At 18.0% G+C, this 14,621-nt stretch overlaps 2 protein-coding genes across 2 annotated transcripts; both read right to left on the bottom strand.

Annotated features, from left to right (window-relative positions):
* Nucleotides 1-193: 193 nt before the first annotated feature.
* On the bottom strand, nucleotides 194-2,348 carry LOC100577607 (dehydrogenase/reductase SDR family member 4). Its single transcript, XM_026443169.1, has 5 exons — nucleotides 2,066-2,348; nucleotides 1,252-1,429; nucleotides 890-1,114; nucleotides 608-742; nucleotides 194-535 (listed from the first exon to the last, which is right to left on the bottom strand). Exons 1-5 carry the CDS (start codon nucleotides 2,185-2,187, stop codon nucleotides 368-370), a joined length of 828 nt encoding a protein of 275 aa, XP_026298954.1. The 5' UTR covers nucleotides 2,188-2,348; the 3' UTR covers nucleotides 194-367.
* A 3,608-nt stretch (nucleotides 2,349-5,956) lies between these two features.
* LOC725224 lies at nucleotides 5,957-13,419 on the bottom strand. Its single transcript, XM_026443297.1, is given in 5 exon segments — nucleotides 5,957-7,119; nucleotides 9,286-9,828; nucleotides 12,558-12,888; nucleotides 13,117-13,270; nucleotides 13,364-13,419. Coding segments are annotated over 5 exon segments (1,767 nt in total). The 5' UTR covers nucleotides 13,405-13,419; the 3' UTR covers nucleotides 5,957-6,421.
* Between the last annotated feature and the right edge of the window lie 1,202 nt (nucleotides 13,420-14,621).

The raw sequence follows: 14,621 nt of genomic DNA, 5'->3' as shown, positions 1-14,621 counted from the left end.
ATTTTATTTATTTTGTAAAGATAATTCTCTAAATAGATAAATAGAATTTCAATTATATATATAAATAATAACATAAATGATCTTATAATCATTACAATTCTAATTTAAATAAATAATTTCATTTTTTTATTATAATAATTCTTTATTATAATTATATTATGATTATATTTATTATAATTATAAAATATAAAAATTGTGTAAAATTGTATAATATATTTTTTAATTTATATTTTTATTAGTTATCTTTTATATTTATAATACATATTAATATATATTTCCTAGCTTATAATTAGTTTGTAACTTCAAATAATATAATTTTTATCAAATAATATAATTTTTATGATATATCAAATAATATAAAACGTACTTAAAGTCTACATGCCAATCCACCAGCAGCAATAATAGTTTCACCAGTAATATATAAAGCATCATCACTTGCTAAAAATGCAGCAATTCCTGCTACATCATTTACACTACCATATTTTTGCATTGGTATTTTTGAAAATAGTATTTTTTGTAACTCACCTTCACGAAGCTATGAAATATATTACATAATAGTATTATTAAATAATAAACTATTTATAGAAAAGAATATGAATATACATACAATTTGTGAAAATTTAGTATTTATAATACCAGGAGCTATACAATTGACTCTAATTCCTTCAGATGCAAGAGTTACAGAAGCCATTTGTGTAAGTCCTAATAATGCTGTTTTGCTAATGGCATATGCACCTAACAACTTTAATAATTTTTATATAAATAAATAATATATATATTTTATATGTATAATAATTTGTTATATATAAAAATGATTATATTGTATTAATGTAAAATAAGAAATTACATAAAATAAAAGATGTATATATTTATATATATAGTTACTTACTTCCAATGGTGAATATGCTGCTATTGAAGATAAAAGTATTATTGATGCTGATTTGCTCTTTCTCAAAAATGGTAAAGAATCTTTCATTAGCAGAAATGTACTTTTAAGATTGATATCAAAAATTTTATCCCATAATAATTCTGATGTATCAAAAAGAGTACATGGATTTGGATTTGTGCCAGCACTTAATATTAAAATATCTAAACTACCAAATTCTTGTATAGTCTAGAATATTATTATTACATAATTAATAAATTATATAATTTAAAATATTATTATTAAATTTTCATTTTGTAAAAAAGTATATATAAAATTATAAAAGTATTAATATAAAATTTAAATATTTAAATAAATAAATTTACTTTTTCAAGAAGAGATTTCCTATCTTCATTTTTGCCAACATGACATATAGTACCATAAACATTTAAATCTTTAGACTTAAGTTGTTTTAAAGCTTGTTGTACATTTGATTCTTTACGGCTACTAATTACTACTTTAGCACCTTCTTCAGCTAAACGTTTTGCTATTGCAAAACCAATACTACAATGAAAATAAAAATAATTATTAAAAATAATTTATTAAATAATTTAATTATTAAATTATATAAAATAAATTTTATTTCATATATTTGTTTATCTTATGATTTTAAAGATATTTAATTTGAAAAGATATACATAATTAAATATATACAGGTTTTATTAATTTTATTATATTTTAATATATTTAATATATTTTTATTAATTTTAATATAATTTTAATATATTTTTATTAATTTTCAATATCTTTAATTGATTCTCGAATAAATACATAATATGTAAAAATTTTATTTTTATTTCATATTTCTAAAATGATATTAAGTAATATATTATTTACATTATCTTTAAGCTTTTTTTTTAAGAATCTTGATTAGATATTCATATTGATAAGCAATCAAAATTAAATGGTTTATAATTTAAAAAAAATGATTTTATATATGATCTTTTATATTTAAAATTAATCCTTTAGAAGTATTTCACATATATAATAATATTGCATATAATAATATATTAAATTATTTATATTTTTTACATTCGATTAATTTAATGAAAAAAAGTAGAATATATAATTTTCATAATAAAAATATAAAATTTTTATAAAAGAATTATATTTTTTGAATAAAAATAAATATTACTTTACCCGCTTGTTGATGCCGTAACAATTGCTACTTTCTCTTCTAGACGTTTACATTTTATTCCTGTATTATTTCCTAAATTACGATTAATTTGTTGGAAAGTTCGATTTAATGAAGAACGTAGCATTGTAATAAAATATTTTAAAATAATTATAATTAATATAAAATATTAAAAAATAACTATAAATAACTATAAATAAGCATCTATTGTTTGAAGAATTTGTTTGAAGAAATGAATATAGATTATTGTGCACCTGATATAAATTTGCTGGGAAGGAATGTTATATAAATATGTTATATAAATATGAATTGAATGTATAGAAACTTGATAATATTACAAAACTTGGTAGGAGAATATAAGTCATTTTATTCAAATTTGATAAATAATAATAAATAAGCACTAATTATAGATATGAATTCAACCTATTATAAATATGTATGTGAGTCTATTATATTTTTGTTCGCGTAAATTGTTTCATTTCATTAAATTTAATAAAATCTGCATTCCATCTGTCAACAATACTGTCAACAATATATTTTTTGTTATGAATTTCTTCCAAACTAATAAAATTAAGAAGCATGGAATTTTAAATATTTTACTTTTAAACATTTACTAATTTTTGTTAATAATATATTGATCAAAATCTTAAGAAAAGATTCTCAAATCGCAAATTTAAACAATTTTGAAATTTTAGAAACATATAGAGCATATTTGAATATAATATTTTTTTATCAATAAAAATTATATCGAATTATGTTATAATGAATAAATCATAATATTATAAATATATAAATGAATAAATAAATATTCAACGTAATTCTTTTGATATTTAAATTTATTAAATATTACTTAAATTTGTTGTTGTTCAATCAACGCTACTTGATTAGCAACTATCGCAGCTTGATTAGATTTCGCACTCCATATTTTTATTAATAATTCGTTGATAAAACTATAATAAATATTTTTGTAAATATTATTTGAAATTAAAAAATTCAGAAATTTTGAATTAACGCATATTTGCATATATTATTTCCGGATATTTTTATAAATATATTTATATTTATAATAAGATAAAATTTTTTTTTTCACAATTATTAAAATTGATTTTGATTAAGTTTTTTGAGTAAATTAATTTATTGATTAAATTTTTATATAAAAAAATTTTTTAAAATTGTAAAATTTTTATTTATAATTTTTTTCTAATTACATTTGTTGAACAATTGATAATAATAATAAATCTTTTATTAAACGATATTAAAAGAAATAACTTATGCTTAAAAATCTTTTCTTTATTTCTTATAGTTCGCAAATAACATAAAATATTAAAAAATGTATAAATTTTTATCAAGAAATCAATTTTATTTCTTTAGAATGAATTTGCAAAAAAAAAATTTGCATAGTATATGCAAATTTGCATGTATTTGCATGTACATATTACATATACAATACATTTGTTTAATTTACGAATTAGAAATGTATTATTAATCAATCTATCAAATAGCTTCCTCTTCATTCATCTTATTGAAATATATTATGAAATCATTTTAATTTCTTTTTTACACAATTATCAATCGGTCTTAGTTTTGGAATATTTGCAAAAAATAATGATTATATTGAATTATATTATATATATTGAATGACTGATATATTATATATATTGAATTTCACCTATACATATATTATTTTGTATATATCTATAGCAGAATGTACACTAGATATCATCATTTGTATATCAGTACTCAAAATATGTCTCGTATTTAGTATTTATTATCATTTTAATTGTTCAAGAATTATTTTGTATTTTGTTTGTATTTTGCGGATTTGAAAGAGAAATGTCTTAGTTTGCATGAATACATATTAAATATAATGATATTAATTTACACTTAATATATATTTCTATGATATATTTTGGATATTAAACTCCATATAATTTTTATATATATATATATATATATATATATATATATATATATATATATATATAAATAGATATATATGTATATATATGTATATTATATATAAATAGATAGATCATAAGTATGACATCATACAGATACTAAAACTCATATCACTGTTGTATCATTGGCTTAGCAACAATATATTTAAAAGTTATTAAAATTGTAAAGAAGAAGGGAACTTAATTCATTAAGATTTATTAACATAATACATCAAACAATAATAACGATTAAACAATAATAACGGTTAAAACTTAAAGATGCTACGAGTGAAAAAAAATTATATAATAGAAAAAGTTAATTTTTTATAATTTTTATTTTATTTTTATCTAATCAATATACTGAAATTCTTTCGATTAATTCAAACGTAATATAAATCAGATTACTATTACACAATCTATGTTATAGATTTTTTTATTATATATATACATGATTACACTTTTAATTAAAGATATTACTTAAAATTTATATTAATATTTAAATATAAATTATCTTTCTTTAAAAGTTCTTTTGTCAATCGCAAATAGATGAGAACTAGCTTCTAATTAATTAAGAAATCAACATTATTAATAATTATAGTAACTTGATTGTCAAAAATTAATTCGATTTATATTGTTTTATATCTCATTTTAACTAAAAGTACATTTCAAATAATTTTCGCTTTTAGACTTTAGATTTTTTTATTATCGTTTCTTTATGATCTCTACTAACAATATACCAATTCTCCTATTATTAATCATTTCGTATTTCTCTGGGAAAAAAATTATGTCAATCCAGATCTGTTTTATCTTGAATATATATATGCAATTATACAATCATATATTGATAGTATATCCCAATATATTTTTTTCATATATGTTTCTTGTATTTGTTTGGATTTGGTTGATAATATATAATCAACTATCGCAATTCGACTAGGTTATGCGTTTTGTTATTATTAATTTTTATTAATAACTTGTTAACGAAGCTGAAAGTTATTAACGATAACGAAAGTTTTTACAAAAAAAAATGTTGCTTGAAATTATTTGAGAAATATATTTTCATATTTTTGGGATGTACTTATAAATTCCATCTACAATAGGAATAAAATATTGAATATTGTTAATAAAACATAATTTTTAATAGATAATAGATTACATAAAATGTTGTGTAAAATAAAATGTGAAGAACCTATCAAAATCAATATTTAATTTTCGTTAATTATTTTATTATAAATTTTTAAAGTGTCTGAATATTTTTATGATGTTAAAAATAATTCTGATTTTATTTAATTTTTAATATTATTTTATTATAACAAATTAGTTAAATAAAAATAAGTTGCTCATATTTGTAAAGTACAATAAATACTCTGAAAAAACTTTAACTTTAAATTTAAAGTTTTTATAATTATATATAAATAATTAATATTAATATTTATATAAATATATATATATATATATATATATATATATATATATATTTCTTATATAATATATATATATATTATAGATAATATATATAATATATATATATATATCTTCTATAATTAATAAATATATATATATTGTTAAAATTAAGTACATGTTAATATCTAAATATTTTTATAAATAATATTATATAAATTAAAGTTAGAAATTAATGCAATTTTTATTAAATTTTAGAAAATATTTATAACGAAAATAAAATTAATTATAAATTAGGAAATAATAATATGATTAAAAATAATAAATAAGTACATATGACTAGAATGAGATTTTTATTTAGTATTTATAATTTATAATATACTAATATTTATATGCAAAAAATTAATTTTTTTATTAAGAAATTCATATAAATTTAATAAATTTAAATAAAATTTTTCTTATACATTTTTAAATAATATTAGAAAAGAAACTTTGCTATATCTTTTAAAATTTTGTTAATCATAGAAAACTTTTAATGTTTTTTTTAATAATGTATAATTACTTTGCAAATTTTATATTTATTTATAATTTTTTATACAGTTTTTACAAGGCACTATTAGAGACAAAAGAATTCTTTTAAAATATAAATATTAACAATTATAACAGTAATTGTTCATTATTATTCATTCAAATGAAAATTATTATTCATTCATTCGCATATATCCACACAATGTATATAATCATTTTAAATATATATATGTATATATTTAGGCATTTATTCATTATTACATTACTATCAAGTATTGACTAGTTATAATAAATCTATAGCCAGATATAATTTATTAATCTACTATAATGTTATTATATTTAAATATATTAATGAAATAAATATTTTTTGAAATGTTTATATTATTTAGATTTATTAAAATTTTTATTAATATTTTTATGTCATAGAATTGAAGAATCAGTTTTTATAAACGATTTTCAGCTATTTCTATAAAATAATAAGCACTAAATCAGAAATTAAACATTTGTATGTGGCAAATTTATAAGTGAATTTAATTTTACAACTTGCACTTTTGATGTTAGTATCTTTGTTGCTTCTATATCATATGAAGACCAATATGTTATTAATTCTGGAAATCTATCTTCATCAATATAATCAATTTTAATTGAACTAAAACGAGTACGTAAATTCAAATTTGGTTGGCAATCTGCATTTCGACATAATTGAATAATATCAGTTTGACTGGCATTTCTAATTTGCACATCAGTATAATTTACAAAAACTATTAATACTCTTTCTATTAGTCTTCTTTCTGTAATAATAGATACTTTTTCTATATGTTCAGATGTTGAATTAATCCATTGCCAAAACTTAATGGCAAATCCCGAAGTATAAGGTTTTTCAGACATAACCAAGAAAGTTGGTTTTGAAACAAAAGAATTAGGATTAACGTGATCCCATATTATTATTGATTGATTTCCATGTTTTTGTAATGTTAGATTTACAATAGCTTTACAAAATTCTCCTGGACATAATCCTTTATTTTCAATGGATAAATAGTGATATGGTGTAGGATTCCATTTATTCTTCTCATTGAATTTTAAAGTCTTAAATCTTCGAAATGTCATTGTTGATTTCATTATCAATTTTTTTTTATATTCTGATAATTTCATAATATGTAATAATCCTTTAATAGTCATAGTTTTAATCACATCTGTATAAAATAAAAAATAAAATAAATTTAAAATAAAATGTAAAATTTTTTATCACATTTATGATGTCATCATGATTTTTCGTTTAATAATCTAATGAAAAAATGAAAAGTTAATCTTTAAATTTATTAAATTAATTTTTAATATACTATATGTTACAAATATTGTTTTAAATAAAAAATCAAATCTTCATTTTTTATATATTACTATATATTTCTAATTTCATATTGTTATAACATTCAAATAAATTTAATTCCTCATACTATATTCTTGAAATAATCTTGAATTTAGAAATATGAAATCAATAAAGGAAAATAATATTATAATAAATTATTTAATTGATATCCAAGTACAATAAAATTCTGTGTGAAATTATTTATAATTAATAGTATTATATTAATAATAATATCATATATAATTATTAATATAATTAGTAACATTTCATTCTAAGTTAATTCAAAATATAAATAAAACAATTTATCACAATAAGATTTCTTATTTCTAAATTCAAAATCATTGGTCATAATTTGAAGAGTTATTAAATTGATTTAACATTACATCAATATAAAATCAAAAATATACAATATCATATTTATTATGAAAAAAAAAAATTTTTTTTAAAAATTAGTTTTCGAAAAAATTAAATTTAGAAATTTATCATTTATATGATTCTTTGATCATAAATGTTTAATTTCGAATTCATAAAAATATGAACAATAAAATTTTATTCTATATTTCCACGTATAAAATAATCACATATTCATTTGTATCTAATTGAGAATTAGCTAATTATTTAAATTTAAAAAATTGATTTATTTGAAAAAGAGGACTTGACTTGACTTAATTGAAAAATAGATAAAAATTGAATAATTTTTAAATTATTTTCACAAGTAGAATTACATGATTGTATACATATATGTATATACTCCATGTACTTTGGAATATTCTATACAGAAAATATATTAATATTTCTAATAATTTTAATAATATATTTTTAATATATTAATTTTTTTATCTTACAATTGATTAACAATTAACAAAGAAATATATATAATAATTGATTTAATAACAAAGTTATAAACAAAATATAATGTTTTTAATAATTTTCTTTTTTAATATTTAAATTTTGATAATTAGCCCTTTGCACTCCAACAGTGACTCTCGGTTATCACTTGAGTTAATGCCGTAAATCCAGCGGTGATTTTTCGGAAAATAATCATTTGCATTAATGCGGCGATAATATATTTATGTTTAATTTTTTTAAAATATTACTTCATAAATAGGTTCCTAAGCTCTTTACATATAAACTTATGAGATATAGAATAATATTTTATTAAATGAATAGATTTTTTTATTTCAAATTAGATCATAGCGGGTCAGACGACATCTTCTGAGTTTGAGTCGTGGCAATAGAAATATTATTTTCAAAGTTTTTAAGTTTTGTAAGCATGAAATAAATTAATGAAATTAGCTCAAGTAAAGATGAATTTGATTTTTCGTTATTTAATGACGAAATTATTTCTATTCATAAAGAAATTAACGATAGAGAAAATCATAATGAACATGGAAATGAAATAAAAAGTATAAAAAGGCAAAAAAATAAGAATAATAGATAATGAATGTGAAAGCAATAGTTGAAATGAAGATATCGCAGAAGATACAGAAAATTTCAAATGGATAATATAAACAGAATCAGAAAATATACCGTAAAGAATACAATTTACTCGATGAAAAATCTGCAAATATCTTCGAATACAAATGACAATTAAATTTTTTTAAAACTATTTCTTATTAATGAACTTATTAATGAAATAGTGCGCAAAGCAAATAATTATGCAATAAAAAATTAGAAGAAAAAGTACTATATAAATCGAAGATGCATCTTGGTGATTGCTTCGTAAAATATCGCACAACAATATAGACTTTAATATTCAATAATTTTTTTTCTTTATATATAAAAATATATAAAATATTAAAATATAAAAGTTTTATTAAAAGCGTTAATTTGTGAGTGAAATCATAAATAAACTGTAAGAAATTCCACCGAATACACCGAACGCGCGATTCGAATTGTTTGGAGTTTCTAGTTGGATCGAGCGAAACAGGCCCGGAGTGCAAAGAGTTAAATTATATTTGTATTTTACATTCATAATTAAATTTATACTTACTTTTTCCATTATTATTATAGCAAATATAAGATATAGTATCGTTAAAATGATTATTTATATCAATAGATGAACAATTTTTAGGTGAATATCGTCCTAAAAGATGACCAGTTGCACCAGATAAAAGAACAAAATTATTTTTCGTTGCTATTTCTATACTTAAAAAATCTTCTACTGTATCTGAATCAACATCTGATAAAATTAAAGGTAATTTTTCAAATGTATGAATATTTGAACTCCAATGTATAGTTCCTGCAATAGGTTCAATACTAGCCAAAAGGCCTTGATTTCCAACTACTATACAGTCTGGTTTTCCAGATTGATCTGTATCGACTGAAATACAATCAATTTCAGTAGGTAGTCGTTTTAAAGAAACCAACCATAATGGTAAACCACTATTTCCTTGCATTGACATTATTCCTCCTCCTTCTGCTGATATCTGACCTTGATTATTATTTGTATTATTTCCTCTATATTGTTGTCCACGAACCAGGAATATAAGACTTGATGGATTTCCATGTATAATGGAGATAGGACCATGTAACTCTGAAAATATGTAACCATGCATTAATTATTACTTTATTAATTTTTTAGAATAATATTAAAAACAATTTAAATTAAAATAATTATCTCTATAATAGAAAAAAAGAATCTCTTTTTTTAAAAATATGTTATAATAAAAGATAAGCTAATTAGTCAATTTTACATATGAAAATATAGAATAAAATTTTAAATAATTTTTTCTTGTGCATTAAATTATCATATAATTTTCAATGTATTTGCAAAAAATAAAATATAAAATAGTCAATCCTATTTTATATTTGAAAAAAATTTGTACATTGATGCAATAATTTAGTTTGTTCCTTAATGATAGTTCCATTCTTTCAAAAAAATATCACAATTAATTTGTTGAAGATATTCCTTACACAAGCATTTATATCATTAAAAATGGTCAATCTTTTCAAAAAATTTTTTAATTTATGTAGCTACATAAAAAATTAAAAATGCTGATAATATAAATAATAATTCTAATAATAGATATTTTATGTAAAAAAATATATATATATTAATAAATCGTATTATACATTATCTTAATAACAACAATGATAAATATGATAATGATAATAACTTCAATGATGAAAATCTCAATGAGGAAAAAACTATATATAAATCAAAATTTAAATAATTGTGAATATTAACAATAAATAAATATCTTTCAAAGATTAATAGAAATAATTAAATTCATAAATTCATCTTAAAATAGATTATAATTTTTAAATAATAAAAACATAATTTTTTTCATATAAAAATGCAAAAAATATTTTGAAATCTTAAAATTGCCTTTATTTAGACAAATTTGATAGTCATCATAAGATGTTTTTCATATAATAAGTGAAGAAATACAATAAGTTTTGTATAAAATATTTTTTTAAATAATTTGCATAGTTTAGTTAGGATAAGATAGTCAATTGACAATTTGCAAATTACATGCAATTCTTCTCATTTCTAAATTTCCTTATTACACTTTTATAAAGTATGAAGGAAATAGGCTAGAATTCTGTATTAAATTTAGACAATTAGCAACTCAATTCTTGTTTTCATTTCTAGATCATTTATTGTATTCTTGCAAAGTGGAATCTATATTATTATTATATATTATTATATATATTATACATATATTATTATATATTACTATTATATATTCCAGAGAAATTATCCAGATATTATTATTATATATATATTTTATATAATATTTTTACATAAAATATTATAGGAAATATAAAAAAATATGAAATGATTAATAACGAGGAAATTATCACATTGGCAATGAAACTGGTAAAGTAAAAAAAAAATTACTCTGGATAAATAAATTAAAATATAATAAATTAAATAAAAAATAAAATAAAATATTAAAATAAAATACTCATATAAAATATTTATATAAATTATATGTTAATGTATATATTATTATATATACATATAAACAATATAAATATATAAACAAAATTCGATGTATAGTAGATAATCATTTTTTGCAAACATCTTGAAAACTAAAGCTGAACGGCAATTATACATAAAAAAAAGTTATTTAAAATCTTATATAAATATTCAAATTTTCAAAATTTACAATATTTTAAATTACCAAAATTATATGAAATTTTCTCTATAATTAAATATCAACATTTTTATATTATAAGACTATAATAATAATAATAATAATATAATAATAATAATAATTTAGTAATAATAATTTTTCAATTTAATTTAATTTTAATATTAATAAAAATAATTATTAGTTATTATTATTATATTAAATTCTCTACATTTTATTAATATATTTTCTTTAATATTAATTAATATTTATTTATATGATCAATTATATAAAACATCCATAAAATTAAAATAATAAATATTGCTAATATTAAAATAAAAAAATAATAAAATATCCATAATATTTAATAAATGTAAAAAAATCTCTATTCAATTTCTATTTCATAGTTATATTTATAAAATATGAAAATATTTTCATATAAACTTTTATAATCTAATACAATTATTGATAATAAAATTTATATCATATGTATAAATAAAAAAATATAATTTGTATTATATGATATTATATAACATAATATAATTACATAAAGTATTAATTATATTTTTTTAATTAGAATTTTATGAAATTAATAAAAAAATATTATATTAAAACTTTAAATATGTATTTCAATCAAGAGAATTTAATAAAATGGCATATTTTTATTAATTTTTATAAAATAAAAAAAAATTATGTGTGATCTATGATTTCAAAGATTTTATGTGTTTGCAAATATGTATTCTTTTAATCTGTATGATTTCTTTTAATCTGTATCTATTAGCTAAAAACTAGAATAGAATAAATAAGCTAATAGCTAGAATAAATAAATAGCAATATGTTCTGATAATATGGAAATGCAATGAAATGTAATTAAATTTAGATTAGATTATATTTGTAGATTATATATGTAAGAATTGTTTTAATATTATGTATTTTTGTTTTAATAGAGATTAAAATTTTTTTTAATGATTTTTTCCATTTATATCAGATTAAATAAAATTAACAAAAATATATTTTTTTAAATTTCTCTGAAATCTTGTTTTAATGATAAATTAAAAAAAAATTAGAATAATATTGTATTTGTAATAAATTTATCAAAATTTAATTAAATTTAATATCATTAAATTTAATATTATTAAACCAGGTCTTTATTTAATACAAAAATTTTTTATATACAACTTACCTATTCCTTGTAAAGTTTTATCCCAAGATATAGATGACTGAGGATCATTTACTGAAGGGCATACCATTGAATTATCACATGGTAAAACATATAGAAATATAATTATTGTTATGACACATAATAATATAGAAGCAACCAAACACAATCGTCATAAAAGAGACATATCATGTCTTTTCCATAAATCATTTTGATTATTGCCTTCAACAACCATTATTGGTATATCATCTCTATAATATTTCAACATATTTTGTCCATTTTTTGTACGATTTTCTAAATTCCGTGTTTCATCCAGTGGATAATATATTCCATTTTCAAGGATAACAGTTGATTGCTACAATTTTATGTGAATTTTTATTACATATTTTTAATTTTTAATTCATATTTTATATTATTTATAAAATTTATAATCTTTTTATTCTATAATTAATAAAATTATGATTATTAAAAATATACTAATAAAAATAAAAATATTCAAATATATTGATTCTTATCGATTTTATTCTTTATTTATTTATATTTCTGATTTATTAGTAAAGAAAAAAAATAAATTTCATTATACCAATTGCGTATCATCAACATGATCTTTTGGAATTTCACTTGATTGTGCCAAATAATCTTCTTCATCTTCAGTATCAGTATTGCTTATATTTTGCGGTAAAGGTGTATAACCTTTTCCAACGTAATGATCAGACATGTTAAATTCATATAAAACACTAGAAATTTAAATTCAATTGAATATTAATATATATTATACACATATACATACACATACACACATATATAAATATAAATAAATGTGTTTATACGTATTTATTTTATTATCGTAACAGCATTGACTATAAAACATTGATAGAGACTGAACATAATCGAAAAATCAGAATTGATATATTGATACCTTCAATATCTTACTTATCGACATTTTTAAGAAAATTTTAAATTTTAAACATTTTTATTACATTTAGAAGGTTGTATTTATGATTTTTCATGAAAGCAATTGAAAATTGAATATAGAACATCATAGATATCGAGATATTTTTAAATATTTGATAATTTCTATAAAAATGATGCGTCAATATCCATGTAGAAAATTTAATACATAATATTTATTTATTCATTAATATCTCGAAATTTTATATTGATTGATCCTAAATCCTTTTGAATTTTATATATTTCATCCAAAATATATAATTTAAATATTTATCTTAATTTATAAAAATATAGTAAAATATAAATAAATATAGATAAAAAATATAGATTTCAGAAGAAAAATATTACAATCGATAAATTGAATCTATATTAAAGATCATTTATTATATTAATAATAAATAAATAACAGATATTAATAATAAATAAATTTTGAATCAAATTTAATAATTTTTTTCATTATCTCTATCTTATATGATCTTACATGATATCATTTAAATATTGCATTTAAACGTATATCATTTAAAATAATAATATTTTTTGATGGTAAATAATATTTACTTGATGAATTTCAGTACACTTTTTATTTTATATCACAGATAATTAATTTATAAATTATATATCATTAATTATAGGTCATCATGTTATCATGTTATAATAAATGTTTCAAATTTTATAATAAAACGATACGCTTTTATTTTAATATATGTGAGTAAGATTACATGAACATCATTGTAATCTTTAAATTTTAATAATTCAAAAATCTATCATATAAAGAATAAACGAAGAATAAGATTATAGATTATATCAGAGAAAAAAAGAAAAAAGAAGCGTAATCAAAATAATTCTTAGAATAAAATATTTCTTACTTCTTATAATTAGACAATTCAAATAATCAAATATTCTATTAATTAAAAGTTTTGTCAAATGTTCTATTAATACGAATTCTGATAATCAAAATTCTATTATAAATGTATAATGCATATCTCTAATATATATAATTTTGATTTTCAATTAACATATTTTCTTTTACATTTATATGTTTCGTATTTTTTGTTAGATTATTCTATAACTATTCTATATTTAAATTTATTTAAATGCATTAAATTATAAATTTTCATTTTTTTCATGAAAAAATAT

The sequence above is a fragment of the Apis mellifera genome, linkage group LG10, assembly GCF_003254395.2.
Source record: "Apis mellifera strain DH4 linkage group LG10, Amel_HAv3.1, whole genome shotgun sequence".
In the NCBI taxonomy this organism is placed as follows: domain Eukaryota; kingdom Metazoa; phylum Arthropoda; class Insecta; order Hymenoptera; family Apidae; genus Apis; species Apis mellifera.
This window is presented reverse-complemented; position numbering and strand designations above follow the sequence as displayed.

Bases quoted from the DNA above. Each gene is read 5' to 3' on its own strand.
- LOC100577607 (XM_026443169.1), bottom strand. From the start codon at position 2,187: ATGCTACGTTCTTCATTAAATCGAACTTTCCAACAAATTAATCGTAAT. The intron at 1,430-2,065 runs GTAAAGTAATAT...TTTTCATTGTAG, and splicing joins GTTACGGCATCAACAAGCGG to TATTGGTTTTGCAATAGCAA. The intron at 743-889 runs GTAAGTAACTAT...AAATTATTAAAG, and splicing joins CAGCATATTCACCATTGGAA to TTGTTAGGTGCATATGCCAT.